Source organism: Fringilla coelebs (assembly GCF_963513975.1).
Source record: "Fringilla coelebs genome assembly, chromosome: 21".
In the NCBI taxonomy this organism is placed as follows: domain Eukaryota; kingdom Metazoa; phylum Chordata; class Aves; order Passeriformes; family Fringillidae; genus Fringilla; species Fringilla coelebs.
The window spans coordinates 9077645-9099068 of NC_140047.1; the positions used below are offsets into that span (position 1 = coordinate 9077645).

The 21424-nt window shown below is 45.1% G+C and overlaps 1 protein-coding gene across 1 annotated transcript in view; it reads right to left on the reverse strand.

Moving 5' to 3' along the window:
- The window catches only part of BRD3 (bromodomain containing 3), a 36267-nt gene that overhangs the window by 9464 nt on the left and 5379 nt on the right, over window positions 1-21424 (reverse strand). The window contains exons 2-7 of the mRNA XM_084219894.1: window positions 10571-10897; window positions 9819-9956; window positions 8727-8874; window positions 7153-7367; window positions 4666-5037; window positions 288-416 (exon numbers count right to left, since the gene is read on the reverse strand). Of these exons, the coding sequence (XP_084076020.1) occupies window positions 288-416; window positions 4666-5037; window positions 7153-7367; window positions 8727-8874; window positions 9819-9956; window positions 10571-10771 (1203 nt within the window). The 5' untranslated portion in view covers window positions 10772-10897. The remainder of the gene's footprint in view (window positions 1-287; window positions 417-4665; window positions 5038-7152; window positions 7368-8726; window positions 8875-9818; window positions 9957-10570; window positions 10898-21424) is intronic.

The following is a 21424-nucleotide window of genomic DNA, read 5'->3' on the forward strand; positions in this document are numbered from 1 at the left end:
TGTGCACTACAAGTAAATAATAATATAGAGAACATGGTTGCCCATCTGGAAAGCCCAAGAAAATCCCCCAATTTCTTTAAAACCAAGGATTATTATATTTTAGGAGCTGAACATGGCATTGGGCCCATGCCATGTGAAGAGCACAACAGTCCTGCAGAGAGCACGAGGCTCTTTCCAAGGGCTGGAGGAATCTCCCCTGTTGGTGCCAAGAGCAGATCCACACCTGGATCTCAGCTTGTACCTGAACTTAAAAACACTCTGGAAGATGCATTTGCCAACACCTTTACCTGGAGCTTCCTGGCCATGGCCACCACCTCGTGGTCTGGAGGATTGTACTTGTAACAATTAGAGAACATTAACCGAATATCTGCTGCAAAACCTTGTGCATCCTGGTACTCCCGACTGTCCATCTTTTTCTGCAAATAAACAAGACAAAGGGGAAAGAAAAAAGAAAAGCAATAAGCAAAAGGCATTTGTAGCAACTGCATGCAGGACACATGAACCTCAGAAGAGCCTCAAAAATCCCATCTAAGAGAATGGAAGTTTGATTTGGGTTATTGGTTCCTAAGTAACATTCAGAGTTTCTGCTTTATAAAACAAGCAAACACCAAGCAACCAAAGAAGTTGATATCTCATAGCAGTTTAAACACTAAGATTCCAAGCTGGCCTTGTTTCTAAGTAGTACAATAGAAATCTGTCAGGGTCCACATTCTACCAGAAAACATTTAGAAATTATTAGAAAAATAATTTAGAAAAATGGATCAGGAACTAATAGAAACAAGGATTATGGATGGAAAGGGCAAGAGTCAGTAAGCAAGTTCCAATTACAGGAGTACCTGAAGTGTGTATTTCTACATATGCTTGGATGTATTTGCCTTGTAAATCTGAAAGGGCAGAAAAGATCATGAAAAATCTAACTCTGACTTCCTTCTAGCAGAGGGCAGGAGGTTTGCTCTGAGTTCCTACAGCAAAATAGGCATTTACAGTTAAACTACAACTCCCACGCTCAATTTAAAAGCCCAACTGATAGAAATGGATACAGGCTTCACCCTTTATGAACCTACTCATAATGTTATTTCCTAGAGTAGTGAGGATAAATGTCAAATATTTGTACCTTGTTCCTTTCTCTTATTTTTCAGCTCTCACTTCCAGCCATTTCTCTTGCTGTTTGGGATTCAATGACTTGGGTTTAGAGAGCAGTTTATAGCATTCCTAGCACTTAATTGATTTTATGCATATATTACTACTATGTAAAAAACCTTAGTTCCAATTACTCCTGTTGAAAGGAACCAGAAGCTAACACTAGGTTTCATTTGCATTTAAAAGACCTGGGTTTAAAGAAATTTTCTATTTGCCAAGCGCTTACAGGCTTCCCTTTTGTATGTCTTGGGCACCTGTGTGCCCAGAGAAGGGAAGGGTTGACTGGCAGACAGGCTGGGGACGTGATGGGGACAGACATCCCCCATCCCAACAGCAAGCAGGGATGTTCAGGGTCTGTCACCCACCCCTACCTCAAGCAAAATTCCCATTTTTCACAGAACTACAGAAATTTCACAGCTGTGATAGACCTTCTGTCTTGAAACACTGCAAAGACTCCTGGAGCTGTTTTTTTGCTGTGAAAAGGGCAGAATTTCACCTCCAGGAATTCAGCTTCTGAGGGACCTGGTGCAGGGTGGTGACATCCCTGCAGCCTTGCTCCCTGCTGTGCTGCAGCCAGACATCTGTCAAACTTTTGTCAGGAGACCTCATTTTCCTGGTGAATAAACCAGGAGACAGCCTGGAAGGCACAGCACAAAAGCAGAAAGGGAAATAGGTTTGTGGTGCTCCTGTCTGAAAAGCCTCTCAGGCCAATTCCAAAGCAAAACATATGTTCAAACCAAAGGGCCCATTTATTTTAAAATACATTTTACTGCATGAAAGGCCTTTTTATATTTGTTTGGCATACTCAGGGCCTGATTATTGCCTATGAAATACATTCCAGTGTCTGAGGCTTTGCTTTTCATCCAAACTCAACAGTTTTCTAGCCTTATAGTTTTTAATATGTGGATTTTTGTTTTGTTTTATTATAAAGAATAATTAGCTTAACAAAAGAAAGAAAAGCACTTTAAATCACTGGGCTGGAATATCTTTTTATAAATACACTTGGAGATATCCAGCTGCTCATAAAAAAAAAAAAGTGATTACATTTACAACTGGGAATCAGGAGTGAGGCAGGGCAGCTCACCCATCCTCTGTCCCACAGACAGCATCTGCCACAGAAATCTCATTTTCCCCCTCAATCAATTGTTTAATCATCTTTACTGTTCATAAATTTATTTCCCCATGTCTAATGTGTCCCTTGCTCTATGTCTTGTCCTGCCCACAGAGGACACAAAGAATGTCTCCTCACTTTTAAGACCCCGAACTCAGCTGCTCTGAAACTGCAGAAGTTCACTGCAGGAAAATTAAGGGGTGAGCAGAGTTACATCCCAGGAGTAAATGCTTTATTCCAAATGTAAACACCTTGTGGAAATCCTCCTACACAGCAAGGCTTGGTGCTTGTTCACCACTGAGTAAGGCAAAGACAGAGACATCCATGTCCCTGCTGGGACCTGGCAGCCAGATGATGGAGCAGAAAAGGTGCTCCAGGGTCCCCAGCCCCACAGAGGGGACAGGGATGTTCTGCAAGTGGTCCCTGCCTGCCTGGGGACAGGGCAGCAGTTCCAGTCTCAGTGGATCCCACTCCTCACAGGGAATTACAGCTGCTGCCTCTCTCTCCTCACACTTGCACCCTTTCCTACTCCAAGCAGTTCTGCCCTTTCCTTCTCTGATAAAGAGAACTGAGGTGGAGATGAGCTCACAGATCCTGTCCCTTCAGCTGTTCCCATTCTCAGTCTGAGCTCCAGCACCAAATTCCAGCACATTCCTCTGCTCCTGGCTGCAGCCAGCTCAGCTACAGCCCCTCCATCTCACCTGCCCTTGGCACAGTCACAACAGCCAACCTGCCTTCCTCCACCTCACACAGAGAAAACAACCTCCAAATCCTCCTGGAGACAACTCTGCCAGGGAAAAAAATGCTCCTGGACATGAAGGATATTCTCTGGGGAAAATCAAACCTAACACAGCCACAGAAATAAGAGACAAGATGTGTTACAGCTGCAGCAATGCTTGTGTTTTACTTTCTCACATAATTCCTCCCAGGTTAGTTTGGAGGCCCTTAGTTGTGCTGCTTTATCACAGCCATTGTCACTTGGGCAGAATTAAATCTAAAAACCTTTCAGAGCCACAGTGGAAGTCCCTGACACTGGAAAATGACACTGCCTGCAAATGGCAGGTTTCTGTTCCACACAGTGAACATGTTATGAGCTGCATCTCTGAGAAGTCACACCATGATCCGCAGGCCAAGAGCAATGACAATAAAACACTCCATAAAAAACCAATACCAGACAGCACTTCAAACAACTTAATTAAGAAAAATACTACCATGTGGAATGAGAAACCCAGAGTTCTTAGGTGTAAAAGACTCCACTGGGTTTGCCATCAGCCTGTCTCCAATTTTCCAGCCTACACTAGTCAGGTGCAGAGGGAGGATATCACCTGCACTTGCCAGAAAGGGGCAGAGGTGTACAATTTTAAAAGAATGAAGTCAGGACCTTAAAGACATTTAAGCATGAAGGAATCACCAACCCAAGAAATCACAACTTTGCACGAAGACTTTTCAAAACACAGCACAATAATCTCTTGCAGTAAGAAATCACCTAAGCACATGTGGAAATATTTGAGAAGGTCAGGAATTCACTCTGTCCATCTCTAATGTTCCTGCAATCACCTGGGGCTTCAGCTTGCAGGCTGCAGGTATGTCTGGAGAGCCAGAGGACCCCTAGGATGGATGCATGGCACATCAGAGTGTGACATGCTGCTCCTGGGTACCATGACAGGAATCACAACCACAGCTGCCCTTCTGTCACCTGGGCATTCAGACAATCCCAAGCACTGGCTCAGCTGGCAGTAAAACCCTTCTGGCAATGTCAGTGAAAGCCAGCAACATCATCTTCACCTCCTGCACATGAAAGTCTCCCCTCCACCAACACAGAATCCAGTGCATGGCTCACAAGAAGATGGGAACTACAAAGACATGGCTTTGCTTCACGGAGGGATTCAGCAAACCTCCAAACCTACTGGGAAAAACAAGAATATTGGACCATAGTAAACTAAACTCTTGAGGAGCCAAGCATGAACCACAAAACCAGCACATATCTCCCTGAGTACCATCACATCCCAGCTGGAACTCCTCAGTGTAAGTCTATCTGCCACTACCAAGTAGGTAGGCAGCAGCTTCTGGAAATGGGATACCATCAATTGAATCCTATGAAATAAAGCACCTCCTCTTCTCAGAGTGCAACACAATCCTAAGAACACCAGTTAAATACCTGGACTATCAACAAAGAGGAGAGGATGCCATGGTACTTTGCTTTGTGTACATCATCTGCTTTGCAGGGCAGAAAAAAAAGCTGTTCCAAGTTATAGCAAAAAAGGGAGAGGGGAAGGAAACAAACTATAAAAATATCCAGCTGGTATCCAAAGAGGTTCAGTTTCCACCCTTTCCCTTTCCCCCTCCCACAAAGGAGCCAGTCCTCTGCAAGCAGAGGGACCCCCTGCAAAAAGAGGTGGTAAATGAGGACGTACTTTCACAGTACTGAGATCCATGGGGTGTTTGATTATATCGTGATAGTCATGTAATTCCAAGGCCTCTGCATCCACGGGCTTGTAAAAGGGCCATGCATAGGCTGCGTGCTTCTTGGAGAGCATCTCCTTGAGGATGCTGTCACAGTACTTGAGGTGCTCAGAGAGTTTGCCCTTCTTCCCTGCGTGCTGAGGGACCTCTCCATCCTCCAGGTCCTTCTTTGGTGGTTTGATGGGGCGGCCGCCGCTCTCCCTGCGCGCGATGATTTTGGCCTGTTTGGGGTCCGACAGCGGCGTGGGGGACTCGCTCCTGCTGGCAGTGATGGCAGACGTGGTGGGGGTGGTGGTGTCTGCTTTCCTCTTCACTCCCTTTTTCTGAAACGGCACAGGGACAGGCTCCATTAGGACATACCCTGCAGAAACCCTAGCATAGCTCACCTATAGGAATGTGTCAATCTGTTGATGGAGGGACAAAGCTATCCTTTGTCCCCTTCAAAAGGAAATAAGCCCAGAAGATTCTCTCCTCAATTAGGTGAAAAGGCATCTCTAGGACCTGGGGGACTTCACCTCAAACTTAAGGATAGCTAATTGGACAGAAGCCAAAAAGTCCTGCCTGAGCAATTTACTAGAAAAGGAAGAGAACAAAGGAATTAATCGCTTTTGTGAGGTGTTTTACCATGGGCAAGGATCTCTTGCACCTGGCTTGTTTTTTCACTGTAAAAAGCTTTGTTACTTTGCCTTTTATTAAAACATTTTTGTTTCCAACACTACCAGAGAAGCCATCCTGCTGATTTTATGCCTTCTCAGGTAGCTGAGCTACCTTGGGTGTGAAATAGATCTCCAAGAGCTTATGAGACCTGGCTCATGGAGACCCATATTTCACTCATCCTTTGACAGGAAAAAAACCCAGTTATTTCACTAGGATAAATGGGATTTGTGACTAGAGGCTCCAATACTGCATGTCACCCGAGCCACAGTAACCAACCATTTGCATGGCTCCAACCCAAGCCACATCATGCTGCAAAATGTGTTATTTCCCTGAGAGGGAAGCCAGGACTCTTACCTGGCCTTTGCCAGGGGAAAGGAGGGCACCCAGTTGATTATGGCAGCTCAGCTGATGCACAGGGACTGAGCAAGTGTCACTAACTTAAGCACATGTCTGAGTCCCCAGTGGCAGGATCAGGCTATAAGTTCTGAACCAAAGCATATTAATCACCAAAGACCCACAAGTCCTCACTCCCCTGTATTTAGTGAGATTTTGCCTTAAACAAATAAACCCTCTCACATAAATTCAAGCTGGGACTGTCAAGTCAGCTCTCTCGTGCTCCTACCAAGGATTTATTTCTCTGGAGAGGAAGATAGGGAGGAAGAAGTTCCTTAGAGAAATCTAAGGGAAATCTTAAGTAAATCCCAAGAAGAATTAATTTTGCAGTGTATATTTGGCAAACTCACTTCTGGGTTCATCCTTGAGTTTTAAAATGAAATTGATTCTCAGAAGCAAGTTATTTGGACAGAAACTGAAATGTGAGACAGGTTTCTGAGGAGGACAGCTTAGCTGTAAGATCTGACTTAAAATTTCTCTAGCAATTCCCAAACTATTGGGTTAAAAACAAAACATTTCTGTGCCTCTGCTGGTCCAAGCAACTTCTCAACCAAAACTGTTGCAGTTAATTTCACAGTTTAGATAAAAAGATCCCTAGCTTTCTCTGAGCTATGCTTTCATCATTTTTAAAGCAATTCACAGCTTGCTAAGAAAATTTCAATTATTTAGGTAATGTCTTCATTTACACATAAATTAACATAATAAATAGCAAAACACCAGTGACAACTCCCAAAAGATTACTCAGTAAGGAAGACAGAACTAATGCACCCAAAACCTGCAGGCAACATCAGTCTCCTCCAACTGGAGTGACAGGCTTGTCTTGAACTAGCTGAAAGCAGAGAGGAACATTCCTAATGCTGGAGCCTGCAAACCTTAAAGGAACAGCCCCAGTAAAATCAGGAGCTCAGCTAGAGTGGGAAGAGATGCTTTGGGCTGCAAACCTTAAAGGAACAGCCCCAGTAAAATCAGCTCAGTTAGAGAGGGAAGAGATGCTTTGGGCTGCAAACCTTAAAGGAACAGCCACAGTAAAATCAGCTCAGTTAGAGAGGGAAGAGATGCTCTGGGCTACAAACCTTAAAGGAACAGCCCCAGTTAAATCAGGAGCTCAGTAACAGAGGGAAGAGATGCTTTGAGCTATCTGGTGTAAAATGGGGAGAATTCCAAGAGCCCTGGAGCAGCAGCACAGGGGAAGGCTGTGAAAGGAGAGGCTGGAACTGAGCTGGAGCAAGCACAGGTGCCATCACCTCGGCTGGACCGTGTGAAAAGTGGCAGAACTGTTCTCAACCCTCTCCAACCCAACACCCAGCGGTGAAAGCAGGACCGCAGGGATCCGGCAGCGAGGGCTGGCAGTGCGGCCCCTCTCCTGCGGAGGAACTGCCGGCATTTACCTTGACGACCGGGGGCGTGGGAGGCACCACGGGCATGATCGGAGCGGCGGGCGGGGGCGGGGCGGCGGCGGCAGGGGCGGCGACAGGCGGGACATTGGCGGTGATGGTTGGCACGGGGGTGGCAGCGATGACGGGCGTCTGAGACACGGCTGGAGGGACGTTCTGGAACGGGGCCGGCGGGGACACGGAAGACACGGCCACGGCTTGCTGAGCTCCTTTCAAAGGAGAAGGGAAAGGTGCTGGTGTGGTTACAGCTGGGAGAGTACTGGGAGCAAACTGGACTTGGCAGAGGGATCCCAAGGAGAGCACAGAGGACACAGTGGGATTTGCTGTTACACGCAGGGTACAATAAAAGTGAGAAATCTCTGATCTAAGTCCTTGTACCACGGGTTTAGGTCAGCCACACGCAAAATAATTGCAGCTTTTCACATGGAGTGCTGCTCTCAGACAGCTTTCAGCCCTTGGATGCTCCCAGAGCTGCACCGAGCTCAGGAGAACAGCAGGAGATGGAACAGTGGGAGGTGTTCACACCATGCAAATGGCAACAACCACTGCCCTGAGCCACCTGAGCAGCCAGGAGTCCAAAGCACTTCAGATTTGCCACAAGTGCACAGGGGGGAATCTTGAGGCTGTGCAGGACAGGAGTTGGGCTCAGTGATTCCTGTGAGCCCCTTCCAACTCCATCTTTTATGATTCTCAGTAGAGCTTAAGCATCCTGATGGCCCCAATGTCCCTGATGCTACACCTGCACTGCTAAAAACCTGCCCAGTGGTGCAACATAAGGGGGACAAACCCACTACCAAATAACCAAAGCAGCAATCCTCCTTCTATGTTTTATCAAAGGATGTTGAAAAGATACATCATCATTAATTTCTCTGAGCTTGGATAGATTTAGAGCTCCATTTAGCACCTGAAATGTGGGAAAACAGAGGAACAATTGACTTTCCCAGTGCAACAATTAGACCTTGTTTAGAGGAAAAAAATTACTCTCATCATTTAACTCAGCCCACACAAGGTCCTTTATGAACTGTTTTACCACGCTTGGACATTTTAGTCCAAAATCCATTTAAAATCAATTCTAGCTAAGCTGAACTAAACTTACGTTCCACTGATATACAATAGTGTACATAGCCTTTTGCAATGGCTTAATAAAGTCTCTGCTCTGCCAGATTTCTGCCAGGACCCAGGGTGAGCTGTGTAAACCCAAATCTGTAAAGACTTTCCATGCCATGCTCTAGCACTGGCAGCAGACTGGCATTTCTGACCACCTTGGTTTTTTCTTTGCATAGGGAAGCAACAGCACTGCCCTCCCTCCCTGAAATGCTGCCTGGATGGGCAAACCACAGATGGCAAGAGTGGTGTGACACATGCAGGGTGGCCTTGAGAGAGATGAGCCCTAAAACCCTGAGCGAGCATCTCCCAGACACCTCACACCTTCTTCCCCGCTGCTTTGAATGTGAGACCATGCTCTCCCTTCCCAGCCTCTTCACCACCTGCAGAGTCCAGCAGCTCAGGAGGTGGCTCAGGCCTTGGGAACAGCTCCCACCACTCCCTGTCCCTGCATGGATCCCTACCTGTGCTCTGTGTGCCCGCTGAGGGCTTGCGACCTTTGCCTTTAGGAACTGGGGGTAGCAATTCCACCTCCTCCTGAGGCATCTGGGCAACCTTCTGCAGAAATATCTTCTCCAGGGCTTGGGCCATGAGGACAATGTCATCTGTGGGCTGCACAAAGAAGAATGTTGTATCATTCACATATCTGAAGCAGTGAGCATGAAGACCAGGCTTAGAAAAGACTGAGGCCCTTCAAATAAATTATGGTATTCAAATGCTGACAATAAACAGATTAGCTCTTCTCCCTCCTCTTGCCACTCTCCTGCTCTTCTATTCTGCTCTAGCATGCAATAATTACAGTCCCTAAGTGTGCTGCATCCAAAGAATTATCAGGAGTTCAGAAGGAGCCTGATAAACCAGTATGCAGTGCAGCAGTGTGGAAGCAGCAAACTGGAACGGATGAGCTGTCCTTCCCTGCTTGCCAGCAGGTCCAAGGGAAGAGGCTAAACACACATTCTGTGGCTCAAACTAATTAATTTGTCTGTTTCAGCTGTTCTCCAGTCTGGGTCTATGATGACAAATGACTGGAGAAAACAGAACACAAAGAATTTTAACAACCTAACAAAACAGCATAGAAGCCAAACCCAAAATAATAATAACGAGCAATTGAAATGTGTGTAAGTATGAACATATTTATGGAGACAGTCAAAGAACAGAGTTATGATTCTTGAACTCCTTTCTGCTGCTAACAGATACTATTTAGTGCCAGACAGTCTAACACACAGCATTAAAGCACCTCAAAACATCTGCAGAGCACTGCATTAAGTGCAGCTCATCCCAGAAAACTCCTAACTGAAAATAAAAGGAGTAAAAAACTTGCTGCATAACCCCAAAACAGAAATCTACCTATAATTAAAAGGCATATTTGCCATTGTAACTAGTCTGGGGGAAGAAAGAGGCAGCACAAAGACAGCTTTGTGCATTTCAAGTAACGTGGTTGCAATTAGTGGCATTTCAAATCCTTGCAAGGAGGGCCCAGAGCCGGCCCTGCTCAAAACCTGCACAGTAACAGGGGTAGGTGGGTGTTTTCTAAAGGCTTTTCTGGGCTTTTTTACCTTGTTATAAATGTAACAGTTTGTAAACATGGTGTTGAAATCCTGCATACATTCACTGGCACTCCAGTAATAGTTGTGTTCCAGGCGCTTCTTGATCGTCCCCATGTCCATGGGGTTTTTTATTATTTTGTGATAATCCTGTTGGGAAACCAGGGAAGATGTTACATCTTCTGATTCACATCTCCCTCCAACTCCTGCTTTCTTCTCATCCCCCCTCCTAAAAAACACCCGCCCAAATTTTGTGGAAATTGTAAATGTAAATATATATTCATTTATTTTCTAATTTGTATCTTTTTAGTCTTACCATTATTATGAACCTGACTCCAAAACACACAACCTCCAGTCTGGGAATCAGCATTTCTGCCTCCCTTTTTAAAAGGCTACCTCTGGCATGCACAGAAATTTATCAGGGCTGGCTAAAACTGTGCTCAAAGTTTCAGTCTCTAATTTTCAGAGTATTTTGGCCTTTAAAAGATTTCCACCTGTTAACCCAGTTTCTCCCTGGGCTGGTCTGGAGCACCTGCAGAGGCTGTGATTAGGGGATGATGCAGGGCTGTGAAGTGTCATTTTCTTGTTCTGGATTAGAGCACCAAAGCCTCTGCTGCTGCACATGAAGCCACTGGCTGGGCCCATCAGGCACTGATATTTCCCCTCTAAGCAATCCCAGGCACTGATATTTCCCCTCTAAGCAACCCCAAAACTGACCTGACCAACACAAAGCTTTCTAGGCTGAGATGACGACAGAAACGTACCGGCAAATTCAGTTTAATTGCATCAACAGGCTGGTAGAAAGGCCAAGCAAACTGATGCTTCCACAAGGTCTTCACCACAACATTTTGCATATATTGCAGCTGGTTGGTTTTCCGGCCAGGTTTGTTGGGATTTGTCACCTCTGGAGGCGGTGGATTCACGGGGCCCTGAGGAGCCTGGATGGCTGAGGCGACTGCCGACATCTTCCTGCTCGGGCTCTCACTCGCTGTCACTGCGGCAGCAACGGGGAGATTTTCTTTCTTCCTTTATGCTCCCTGAATGGGACTGACATCCCATTTCCAGGGTGCAACCATACAACCTAGAGCAAACTAGACAGAGAGAGAGAGCAGGGTGTAAACACAGACTTTTGGAGCAGGCAGGTTGAGACATTTCTTCTGTGGACAATATTTAAACTCAGGCTCTTTACCCCACTGACTTTGCTCCTGTGGCACAGTTTATCTTGGAGATGGGAACCAAGTTCAAGACCCAAGAGACAGTGGAACAGCAATTCCCAAATTCAAAGCCTGCAGAGGCACAACAAGCTTCATGGGACTAGTTCTTGCTTTAGCTGGCTCAGAGAGCATCTTCATGTCAAGAAAACACTCGGGGCAACCTAAGAATCTGCTCAGGGAATACAGTTAGGATGCAATGCAGACTCCCATGAATGCTGTGCAAGCTGCTACATCCATAGCTTCCAGCTCTATGTCAACTGAAGTGCATTGTCTCTAGACCCATGCTGCCTGGCCCCGAGTCAGCTCACAGGGCCCTGCTCTGGTGCAAGGGATAGTCTGAAATCCCATAATGAAGAGCAGACAGCAGCTGCCAGAGGACCTCAGTCTGGGGAAATGAAAGAAGAGGCAGAGTGAGATGCTGTGAACTGCTGAGAGCAAAAGGTGTCACCAAAACCAGCCCAATTTGAAGTGATCTGCACTTTGAATCTCATAAATGTCTTATTATGCCTCTTACTGCATGCACCTGACTGGTTTTGACCCCAGTTTTATATTAAAGTTTAGAGATCCAGGCTCAAATAATAACTGGTGTTACACTGATATCCCGTGACCTGGCTCAGACAGTGCTGTCATGTTCTCTCTCAAAGACACATTTGAAATAGAGGAGAATACATAAATTGCATTATTGTATTCTGGTTTTCCCTCTGCAAACTGCAGAGGTAAAAATAGCCCAGTATCACTGTGCCTCATGTAGCATATGGTAAACAGCTTTGCTATGTCATCTTCCATAAACATTGGATAGTTCAGCTCACATCAGGACTGCAGCTACTCTTCTCATGGCAAACAGACCACAATCACTTTCTAGAGGCAAATTATTTCAAATATGTTTAGAAAACCATACAAATATTCTGACATATACTTTTTGTTGAACAGAGAAACATGAGCAGGGACAGAAGCTGCAGCAACACAGGAATGAAAAAGCAGGGAGACATCCTAGGAAAAACCCCAAAACCTCTGCTTTAATACAGCCCTAATCATCTCTACTGAATATTTGGACTAAATATAGAACATCAACTTACCCTGTGAGCTGCTGATTAGATGAAGGCAAAAAGTAAACACATACCTAACTTGGGGAAATTTTACCAAAATAGCTGTGTACAAACAAACAGATCTGCAGCAGAGAGGGAGGGAACTGCTAAAAACCTAAACCAAATCCCTGTGTGAATACATGTGATTATTTGTGCAGGAAACAGCCAAGTCCAGTTCTGATGCTGCCACCACTTGTTCAACACTCACTACATTCCAAGGATGGAGAAAAATGCCAGTAGGACTCTCTTGTACCATAGATTTAGGTATAGCTCCAGAATCAGGCTTCTGGTCCCTGCTTTTTGATAACTCAGGAGCCCAGCTTAGTTCCAAAAGGATTGGTTTCTCATGTGCTCATGCTGCTGGTGGCAGGCAGGGTGATCAGCAAGCAGCCAAAAGGGGTGCTGGCATCCTCTGGACAAGGAATTTTGTAACTAGAATGCTACTTGGGATTTCAGATTTAGAAGAAACTGGGGAAAGATTTTATCCCAGTGTTCCATCAAGTCAAAGCAGCAGCGGAAATATTGCAAAATTCCGACTTCAGATCGAGGGGGGTAAATAGACAAAGAATTAAAAACAACAAAAAAAGGATAATTAGGAAGTTTCACTCAGTCTCCTTCTGGGGAGCTCCCTGCATGGATTCAGGTTTCTGAGCAACATCCATCATCCCAGAGAATGCAAGGCTGGCTGCAGGTCCCTGGTGACCACCACTGAAGCATTTTGTTTGCTGTCTTCTTGATTAACAAACTGAATCCAGTGCAAGGATTGAGGGGAAATAAAACACCCACAGAGAGCAATTCCTACTGCTAGAGAGCATTTGGGTCACAAGTTTGAAACTATGAAGTGTAACTTAAGTCTTCCCTTTAAATAACCTGAGGCTAAATATGAGTCTCTTTTCATTTCAATTTCCTCATGTCCAACAACTCAAACTCCAATTTGATAAGGATTTTTAATTAATTTGTATTAAATCCCAGAACTGTAATTCAACAAACCACAGATCCATAGCTCCTACCTCTCAGTCTTTTTCTCCTTGACCTTAGCCAAGGCTTTCAGTATCTTCACCCCACAGCTCCTCATCTGTGCCATGGAGATAGTGGGAGCTCCTTTCTGTCCCCACCCAGCAGAGAAAACTCTCTGGCACAGGCACTGCCTCCCCACAGGGCCATTTTGATCCTCAAGCTTAAACAAGGCTTGTACAGTCCACATAAAAGGATGGAACAGTCATCAGTGACACAACTCAGAAAGGATTTTAATTAAGAGCATTACCAAAACAAGGAGGGGCAGAACCATGATAGCCAACTTGGTCAGTTCCCTGCTCCTCTTTAACTTCCACGCTCCAACACACTGGTTTTTACACCCAAAAGTGGCTCCAAACCTGCCAGCAGCACTGGCATTGAACTGCTGGATCCTGCAGAAGACAGAAATAGCTACCTGGACTATCTGGCAGCACTGGAAGTACTGTCCTGCCATAAATAAAGCTTTAATGTGCCTCACTGTACCTTTAACCCTTGGTCCAGCAGCTGCCTCACCATTTGCTGGGGAAGCTGCTTCTATACTGGATCACTTTGTAATTTTTAAAACTAAGAATTCGCTTCTATAGCCATTCCTTTACCTTAAAAACCTCAAAATGGTATCATTTTTATAAATGTAAAAAGCAGGACTATGAGGAATCTGGAAGATTAGGGTAAAAATGCTTTGAAAATGTCCAAAAGGCAATGACTTTGAATTAAAGATAAATTAATCCGTGAGAAATCTAGTCCATGTGAAACATCATTTATTAAGGGAGGGAAGTGAGAGCCCTGACCATTTGACATCCCAAATTACCACACAAATCTCCCAAGAGGACACTTTAGTAGACCCATAGACAAAAATTAAGTAAGCTTCTACAAACTATCTCATAATTATAGGTAGAATTTGAACTACACAGCTCTTGTCTAAGCACTCCATCACCCTCTGAAACTGCACTGGTATCAATCACTATTTCAACTGTTAGGGACAGTGACTCAGGACATCACTTTACAAGGAACTGTACAAGCCTGGAGTGAAGACTGCCAAAACCAGACACCATGTGCACCTTCCAGTGAGGGGCTAAGGTGAGACTTCTTTTAGCCCTGCAGTAATAACTCCTTAAATTTTAATTTTTAAATCACTACTTATCCTGCTCCTCAGGCCTATAATGTTCAAGTAGCAGGAGCTATTCTTGATTTCTCTGTCTGCACAAGTGGTTTTGATATTGCAAGTTTAAAATGCACCCTAAAGTGCTGTCATACACAAAGAGTGAACACTGCTTCTCCTTCTTATTCAATCTGAGATAGTAATTAAAAGCAAAACTCAAAACCTCAAAGAAAGGAGGTTTCAAGTCCTGGAGTTTAAGTCTTTTCCTGCTAAGTTGCAACCTCTGTGTGGCAAACCAGGCATCCAAAAACCCAGCTAGGTTGGATGGAATTTTTCTTTTAAAAAACCACCTTTCTTCCATTGAGTCCCTCGCACAGGGTCAGTCAGCAGAGACAGCTGGCATGGAGAAAACATGTAAATAATTCCCTACACTAGCAGGATAACATTTTCCTGTCTGCAGTGGTGGGGACTATTTTAAAAGCAGCTCTGAAGCCCATGAAGTGTGCAGTGTGCCAGCTCTCCTGCTGTTCCAGCCAACGGCTCTGCCACTTCCTTTGGCAGTGCCCAGCATGTAACGGATGCTTTGCCCCTGCGCAGGACCCGATGGGGTTTGTTTTGATTGCAAACTTACAGCAAACTTTATGGCAGCCTGGCAGCCCAACAACTCCTTGGTTTTCCCCATCCTTGGTATAGTATTTCTGTGTGGTTACTTGAACATTGATCAAAAACTGGCAGAATTCCAGCTCGGCGAAGAAACAGCCACATAAATCATCCCATCAGGGAAAATTATCGAGTTTGAGAGATGTTCCTTGACCTCGTTGTTATCTGCACATTTTTATTTACATTACAGTAGCACACAGAGGCTGGGCAGAGACCAAGGTCCCTTAGCAGTTCACACTCTGCACACACAAAGACTTTGTTCATTCCTCAAAGGGCTGCTGCTCACAACTCACACTTTACACACCACGGTGAGATGACTTGCCCAGAGCCCCCCAGTCAGTAGCCAGACCCAAAATTTGCCAGCAGGGCAATCAGAGCACTGTCCTCCAAGCTGCTGCTCCAAGCATTGCTCCCCCACATTGGCTCCAAAGCAGATTCTCAGTCTCTTTTTCCCCAGCAGTTGGAAGTTTGGTCAGATTTGCCACCATGTGCCACTGTCCATGTCAGAGAAGCAGCCCAGCCTTGGTCATCTTGCCCAGACTTTCTCTGCAGGAAGGTTTAGCACTACTAAACCTCAATACAAAGACAGGTAAGGTTATTAACGAGGGTTGTACCCATTTCATTCTATGCCTGTAGAAATTAAGGGCTATATCAGTCTCCTCAGAAGGAAACAAAACTTGTGGATGCCTCTTTTTCCTCCTCCTTTGCATTCCCTTCCCACCCCATAGAGGAACTGAACTTCAAGCAGCTTTCAGTACCTACTAACATGTCAGCAGGGATGGTGTCTTCAAACACAAGGGATGTGCAATTTGAGAGCAAGACTTGAGGACAGATGAGTTGCTTTATCAGCCAACCCTGCCCTGGCAGACAGACACACTACACACAACATGCCACCCCCTCAAGACACTGGGATTTACACTTTGCTTCTCTGCAGGAGCTGGGAATTTGGCTTGCAGTGCCCCTATGGCACACTGCAGCACTCTGAAAGTCCATTCAGCCCTCATTGCTGTCTCCCAAATCATTAATTCCACACTTCACAGATTTGCTTTTCGTGCATATTATTTTGAGCACCGCCCTAATAACATCCTGAGACTGGGAGATGCAACTGTGTCCTGAGCTCACCTCTGCAAGAGGGAGGGGAAAAGATCACAGCAGATTAAGTCAGTTCCTTGGCTTTTGACTTGGTTGGTTTAATGCTCATTAGATTATGCAGATGGCTTTCCTACCCTTGGTCTCTCCTTGGCTATTATAAGAGCAGGTGTTTCCTCAGTAAGGAGCCTGTGTGTTCCTGACCAGTAGGTAGAAATCAGCCAGGAGTAAATGGTAAGTTCAGGGGCCTTCAGTTTAGATGCCTACTCAGTGCTCCCTGCAAATCAGGCTGCTGTAAGATCTCTTGATGAGATGCCTTCAAACCCAGGGGCAGCCAAAAGTCACTCTAATAAAAGTGCTGGAGAGTTATAAACACTGTTAGGCACCTCAAATAAAGTGATGGACTTTCTTATAATTTGAGTATTTCTCTCCCTCAAGTCACTAATGCCACAGGAAGCACCTTCTGATCAAGTCTGAGCAGGAATTTAGCTGCATGTCACACACAAATCAAATGGGGCTCAACTGATTTCTAAAGGCTGCAGTTTCAAGTGCAGGGAGTGATGTTTAACACTAAACCAAGTTCATTTTCATAGCTTTGAATTTGGCTTTGAGAATAGTTTTAAGTGACCAATGTCAGTAATGAATTAGGCATGGTTGACCTTCCTTTGCATTGGGGAGGACAGAATGACCTCTGGACATCTCTTCCTGCCCTGCTTTTTGTAGAAAACACAGAGGCAAATTCCAACTATGTTGGTTTTGTGCAAGCTCCTGAGTTACAGGGTTTTGTTAGAAAGGCTACAGGAGGAAGGAAAAGTGAGTGGTTACACAGCTTACTCTGAGTTGGATTCCTGACTGAAGGAGCTCAGCCAGCTTTGAGACCTGACTGCAGTAAGGTCTGGACTCAGATAAGCCAAACTGCACTTGCAAAAAATCAGCCAGGAGGTACTTCAGCAAATTAACTGGGTGGCCTATCATGAAAAAGTTAACTTAATGTTTAGCTGTAATAAATAAGATCTATGAACAGGTTCCAGAGTACTTAGAGTAGCTGGTGGCTTGCACATCCAAATCAGCAGGATGGGAATGGGTAGGTGCTTAACAGGAAAATGCTGGTGGTTGTGCCTCTCACAAGATACACAAATTACACCTTTATGGCAATGGAAAAAAAACTGCTGGGCTTTTACATAAGAGATTTGGCATGGCAAGTGAAGTGTTTGGGATAACAACATGTCTGGGCAGACTCTGCTCGTGCCATTTTTCCCCCAGAGGGGAAAGGTGGAGATGAAATGGAATTACCTTGTGTGACCCACAGGGCTGAACCCACAGCACCTAATGGGGGGAAGAGCCACGGAGAAACCAGACAGCCAAAATTTACAGGGGAAAGATCCTCCTTGGAGCAGATTTTCTCTCCTACCCAGTGCACTGCACACTTATTTGGCAACCCCTAACACCTGTAGGGGTGACTGCAGCCCCCCAAAAGCCCCCATGCAGCAGCAGCCCTGCAGCCTGGGACATGAGGCAAAAAGGAAGCACTGGGAAGGTGCTGGCACGTGGCCACATACCATCCATGCTCTCATGTCAGGAGCAGGATGAGGGGCAGGAGAGCTCAGGGAGGCAGGAGTGTGGCTGAGGGCACACTGGAAGTGCAGTGCAAACCACAACAAAGCCAGCAGCCCAGTCCTCTGGGATTCAGGAACCACTTCAAGCCTGATCCTGCAAAGTGCTCAGCAGCTTTCCCCTCTCACTCAGCTGCATGAACTCTGGCTCAGCACCTCACCACAGAGGGTTTTGTAGACTTATCACCTGCAAGATACAACTAATTGGTCAATCAAGATAAACCTCTTTCTAAGGAAGATTTAAACACAGGCAGGAACAAACTTAAGCTCTGCACACTTTGTGGTTTCTCTACCTGAGTCAATTCCTTTTCCAGCTGTTAGAGAGAGGTAAAATGACAAGGGAGGTTCAGTGCTGCATATCAGGGGCTGAAGACTCCTGTCAGGCTGCTCAGATGTGTGGGTGCTGCCACTGTCTCAGTCACAATAGCTGGGAGAGCTGAGGGTGTCAGTGCCACCCAGCCCTGCAGCAGAACAGGATCCCAGCAAGAGAAATCCCACTGCACAAGGGCAAGGGGTGCAGGAACATGGAGATCCTGCCCTCTGCCATAGCATTTCCTAAAACAGTACAAAAAGAAATTGCAACCTAATCAAGAAGAGATATCTCCATGTTTACATGAAAGTTGGCCAAGGAGTGGAAAACTTTTGGTGACCCCAAATTCAAGGCTTGCTGATGGGCACAGCAAAAGACTCCACAGACTCAGTCACAACTTCTGCAGGCTGGCCAATTCTGCAAATTCAGAACTGGCACAAATGCTGTCTGCTGGATGCCTTCTTTGTTATTCCACCTCTCTCTGTTTCTGGAATTACTATCACTTTAAGCTTCACAGAGGGACAGAATCCACTCTTCTACTCACCTCTGGTTTTCCATTCAAATCCATACTTCAAGGACAACCAGAACTACAAATCCATTTCCTCACCTGGGTTTGAACCTTTCTAAGCATCCTTCACATCAGCATCACCAACTGCTCTGAAAGTGGGAGACAAACTGTGGGACCAACTGATGTTCCTCCAGCTTGAACTTGCTTGTAACAGATCTCTGTGGCAGGGAATCTCTGAATTCCTGTTTGCCATCAGAAATCCATCCAGCCATCAGAAAATGCAAAAGAAGCAAAAGAAAAATCCCACTTGCTGAGAGCTGTTAAGAAGAAACCAGCCAGCTAAAAGTGCAGGAGCAACAGGTCCATCCTGGACACACCACCCCAGTGCCAAGCAGCAGGCTGAGGCTGTTATTCATTTCAGAACTGGATGATAATGCTGAATAGTCTTAACCTGATACTCAGTGGCTCCAGTAGAAGTCAGCCTGGGGCTGCTTCTGCTTGTATTCCTCAGGAAACAAAATTGGTGGATAGAAACAGATATAAACACTACCAAACAGATAAAGTGCAAGAGGAAACAGGCAGCTAACCTACCCCCTCTGGGAGAAAACAAGACATAGAGAAAGTCAGCGAGAGAAAGGAGGGATGAATAGAGTGAGGAGACAGAAGTGAAAGTCCCTGTTTCATGCAGTTTAAAAATGTGATTGACCACAGGCTGCTGTTAAATGCTGGATCACACCCAGACTACTTTTCTGAACTACAGGCTAAAGCATCATAACCCATCTCCTTCAAGGCTCTGCCTCCTTATCTGATTTCCCATATTTCCCCTATTCCTTTACAGCCTCCCTTCTCCAATAGTGACACTCTGACCATTCATCCTGTGACTCCAGCAAACCATTCTGCCAATTTCAGTCAACACACTGTATTTTAGATACATGATTAAAAACAAACCAAACTAACTGAAATGAGAACAAGAAAACCCACACACACTGTGGCCCTGTCCCAAGTTTCAGCTGATGCATGCACAGCAGCAGCATTTAGGTACAGCCAGTAAAGCAGAATGTGGCAACACCCATACAGGGTCCAGAACTCCTAATGGGATTATTTTACATCTACACCCTCATTTTCTGCTTTTTAAAGGATGTGATGCACACAGTTAAACATCTGAGTCCTGAAAAAGTCAGCCCTTCCTCTTTTTAATCAGCATATGGTGCTCTGTGTACTTTTAGAGCATAAGGAAAAGCCTCAAACTCACTCTGTTTGATTCAGCATACAGTGAATAAAGGACACAGAGCCTTTCCACAACAGGTTTTGTCATGATTGCTTCTTTCTCTGCACTTTGATTTCCAAAAAAAGAGATTATTGGACTGAAAGCTTTTTGAAGAAAAGTCTAAAAAAAAGGAAAAGAAAAAGCCACAAGAGCTCAACTACTTCCCTGCTGGGCAGAGCATCTCTGAGCATCTGCTGTACCTGCACAGAATTATAAAAACTCCTGCTACAAGCCAGCCTGCTGACAGGTCTGACACCCCAGGCTGCAGGCTGGTTATCCCCCACTTGGAAAATGGGAATATCAATATTTCCATTGCCATCTGCAATTAAAGTCATTAGCCTTTTCCCACGCATTTATAGATTAACCCCTTCTCAGCGTTAGGGTTGCACTGATTTTCAAGAAAGGGAAAAAAAAGACTCAAGAACACAAAGGAACTTGTATTTACAGAGTGTTTAAATACCATCACGGGGGTTTCTGGAAACAACTTCTTGACTAAGTACAATCCTTCTTGTAATTGGAAGAAAGTGCAAAGCTAAAACTGCCATCTGCTTTATCCCTTTGCCCACACTGCAGCACTCTTTAAAAACGTTTCTAAAAGATAAGCCACAACACCCAAAAGGTCTTTAGTGGCACCTATTAGGGAGGGGGGTTAGATACAGTCAAATTCCACTTCCAGCTGAGTTTAAGAGGCTACAGAAACAGGAAGATCACCTCCTCTTTACAAAACTAAGTACAAAAAGTACTCTGAGCAAAGTATAAAATACAGAACCCCTGGAAATAGCCCTTAATTCCTCTCTATTACCTATTTAAAGGGTTGTTTCCTGCTCTGTGGAGCTAAGAACCTATACTGCAGTTCTTCCTTACACCACCAGTTCTGCAAGGCCATATATCAGCATTATTAATATGATTTACAAGTGCTACAGATGTTCTCCTTAGGGGCAGCTCCATGCAAACATCGACAGACTTCTAATAAACAGACCCAGATCCATCTGTTAACTTGTTTGAAGCATTTCACTGTACAGAGCAGAACCAAAGTGATTCATTAGAGAAAATATCTTCATCAACAACCACCCCTGTACACTTCTTGTGCTCCAACACTTTCTCCCACTTAACTTTTAAATCTGTTTTTATGTATTTAAATGATTAAAGTTACTATTTTGAAACAGAACAGATTCATTTCAGGACAAACAGCATTACAAGTGTAGTAAAAATGGATGAGCTGCCACTGGTTTAAATCATGCTCTGGGTTTACAACTACAGCACTGCACCTTTCCCATGCAAAGTCCACCTAAAATCAATACACGACAATCAAGTCAGTTTAAGGGGATGAAGGATGAAATGAAAGGGATTGAATTACCATGACATAAATATACTGCTTGTTAGCTGAGCCACAGTAACGTTAGAGCTGCTAATGGGGCAGGGTAAGAGCCCCCACACACCAAGGGAATTACTGCAGCTCTGCAGGCAGAGCAGCCACTTGTTACACCAGGCACCCTCCCATTTAAGACCACCACTCATCCCCTGTGCACACTCCCACCAGTTTGGCTTTATCTGTTTCCAAAGCAATTGAAGTGCCCTGTGTTTGAACAAGCACATTGTCCCGGAATAACTCCGTGTGTTAACTTAAAGCAAACACAGCCACACAAGTACAAAAGGCTCTATGGGCTCTACTACTTCCGATGAAAAGTGATTTTGCTAAGGTTGGGTACATCCATAAACTTGCTCAGCTATGCAAGGAAGTTCCAGGTCAGCTGAGGTG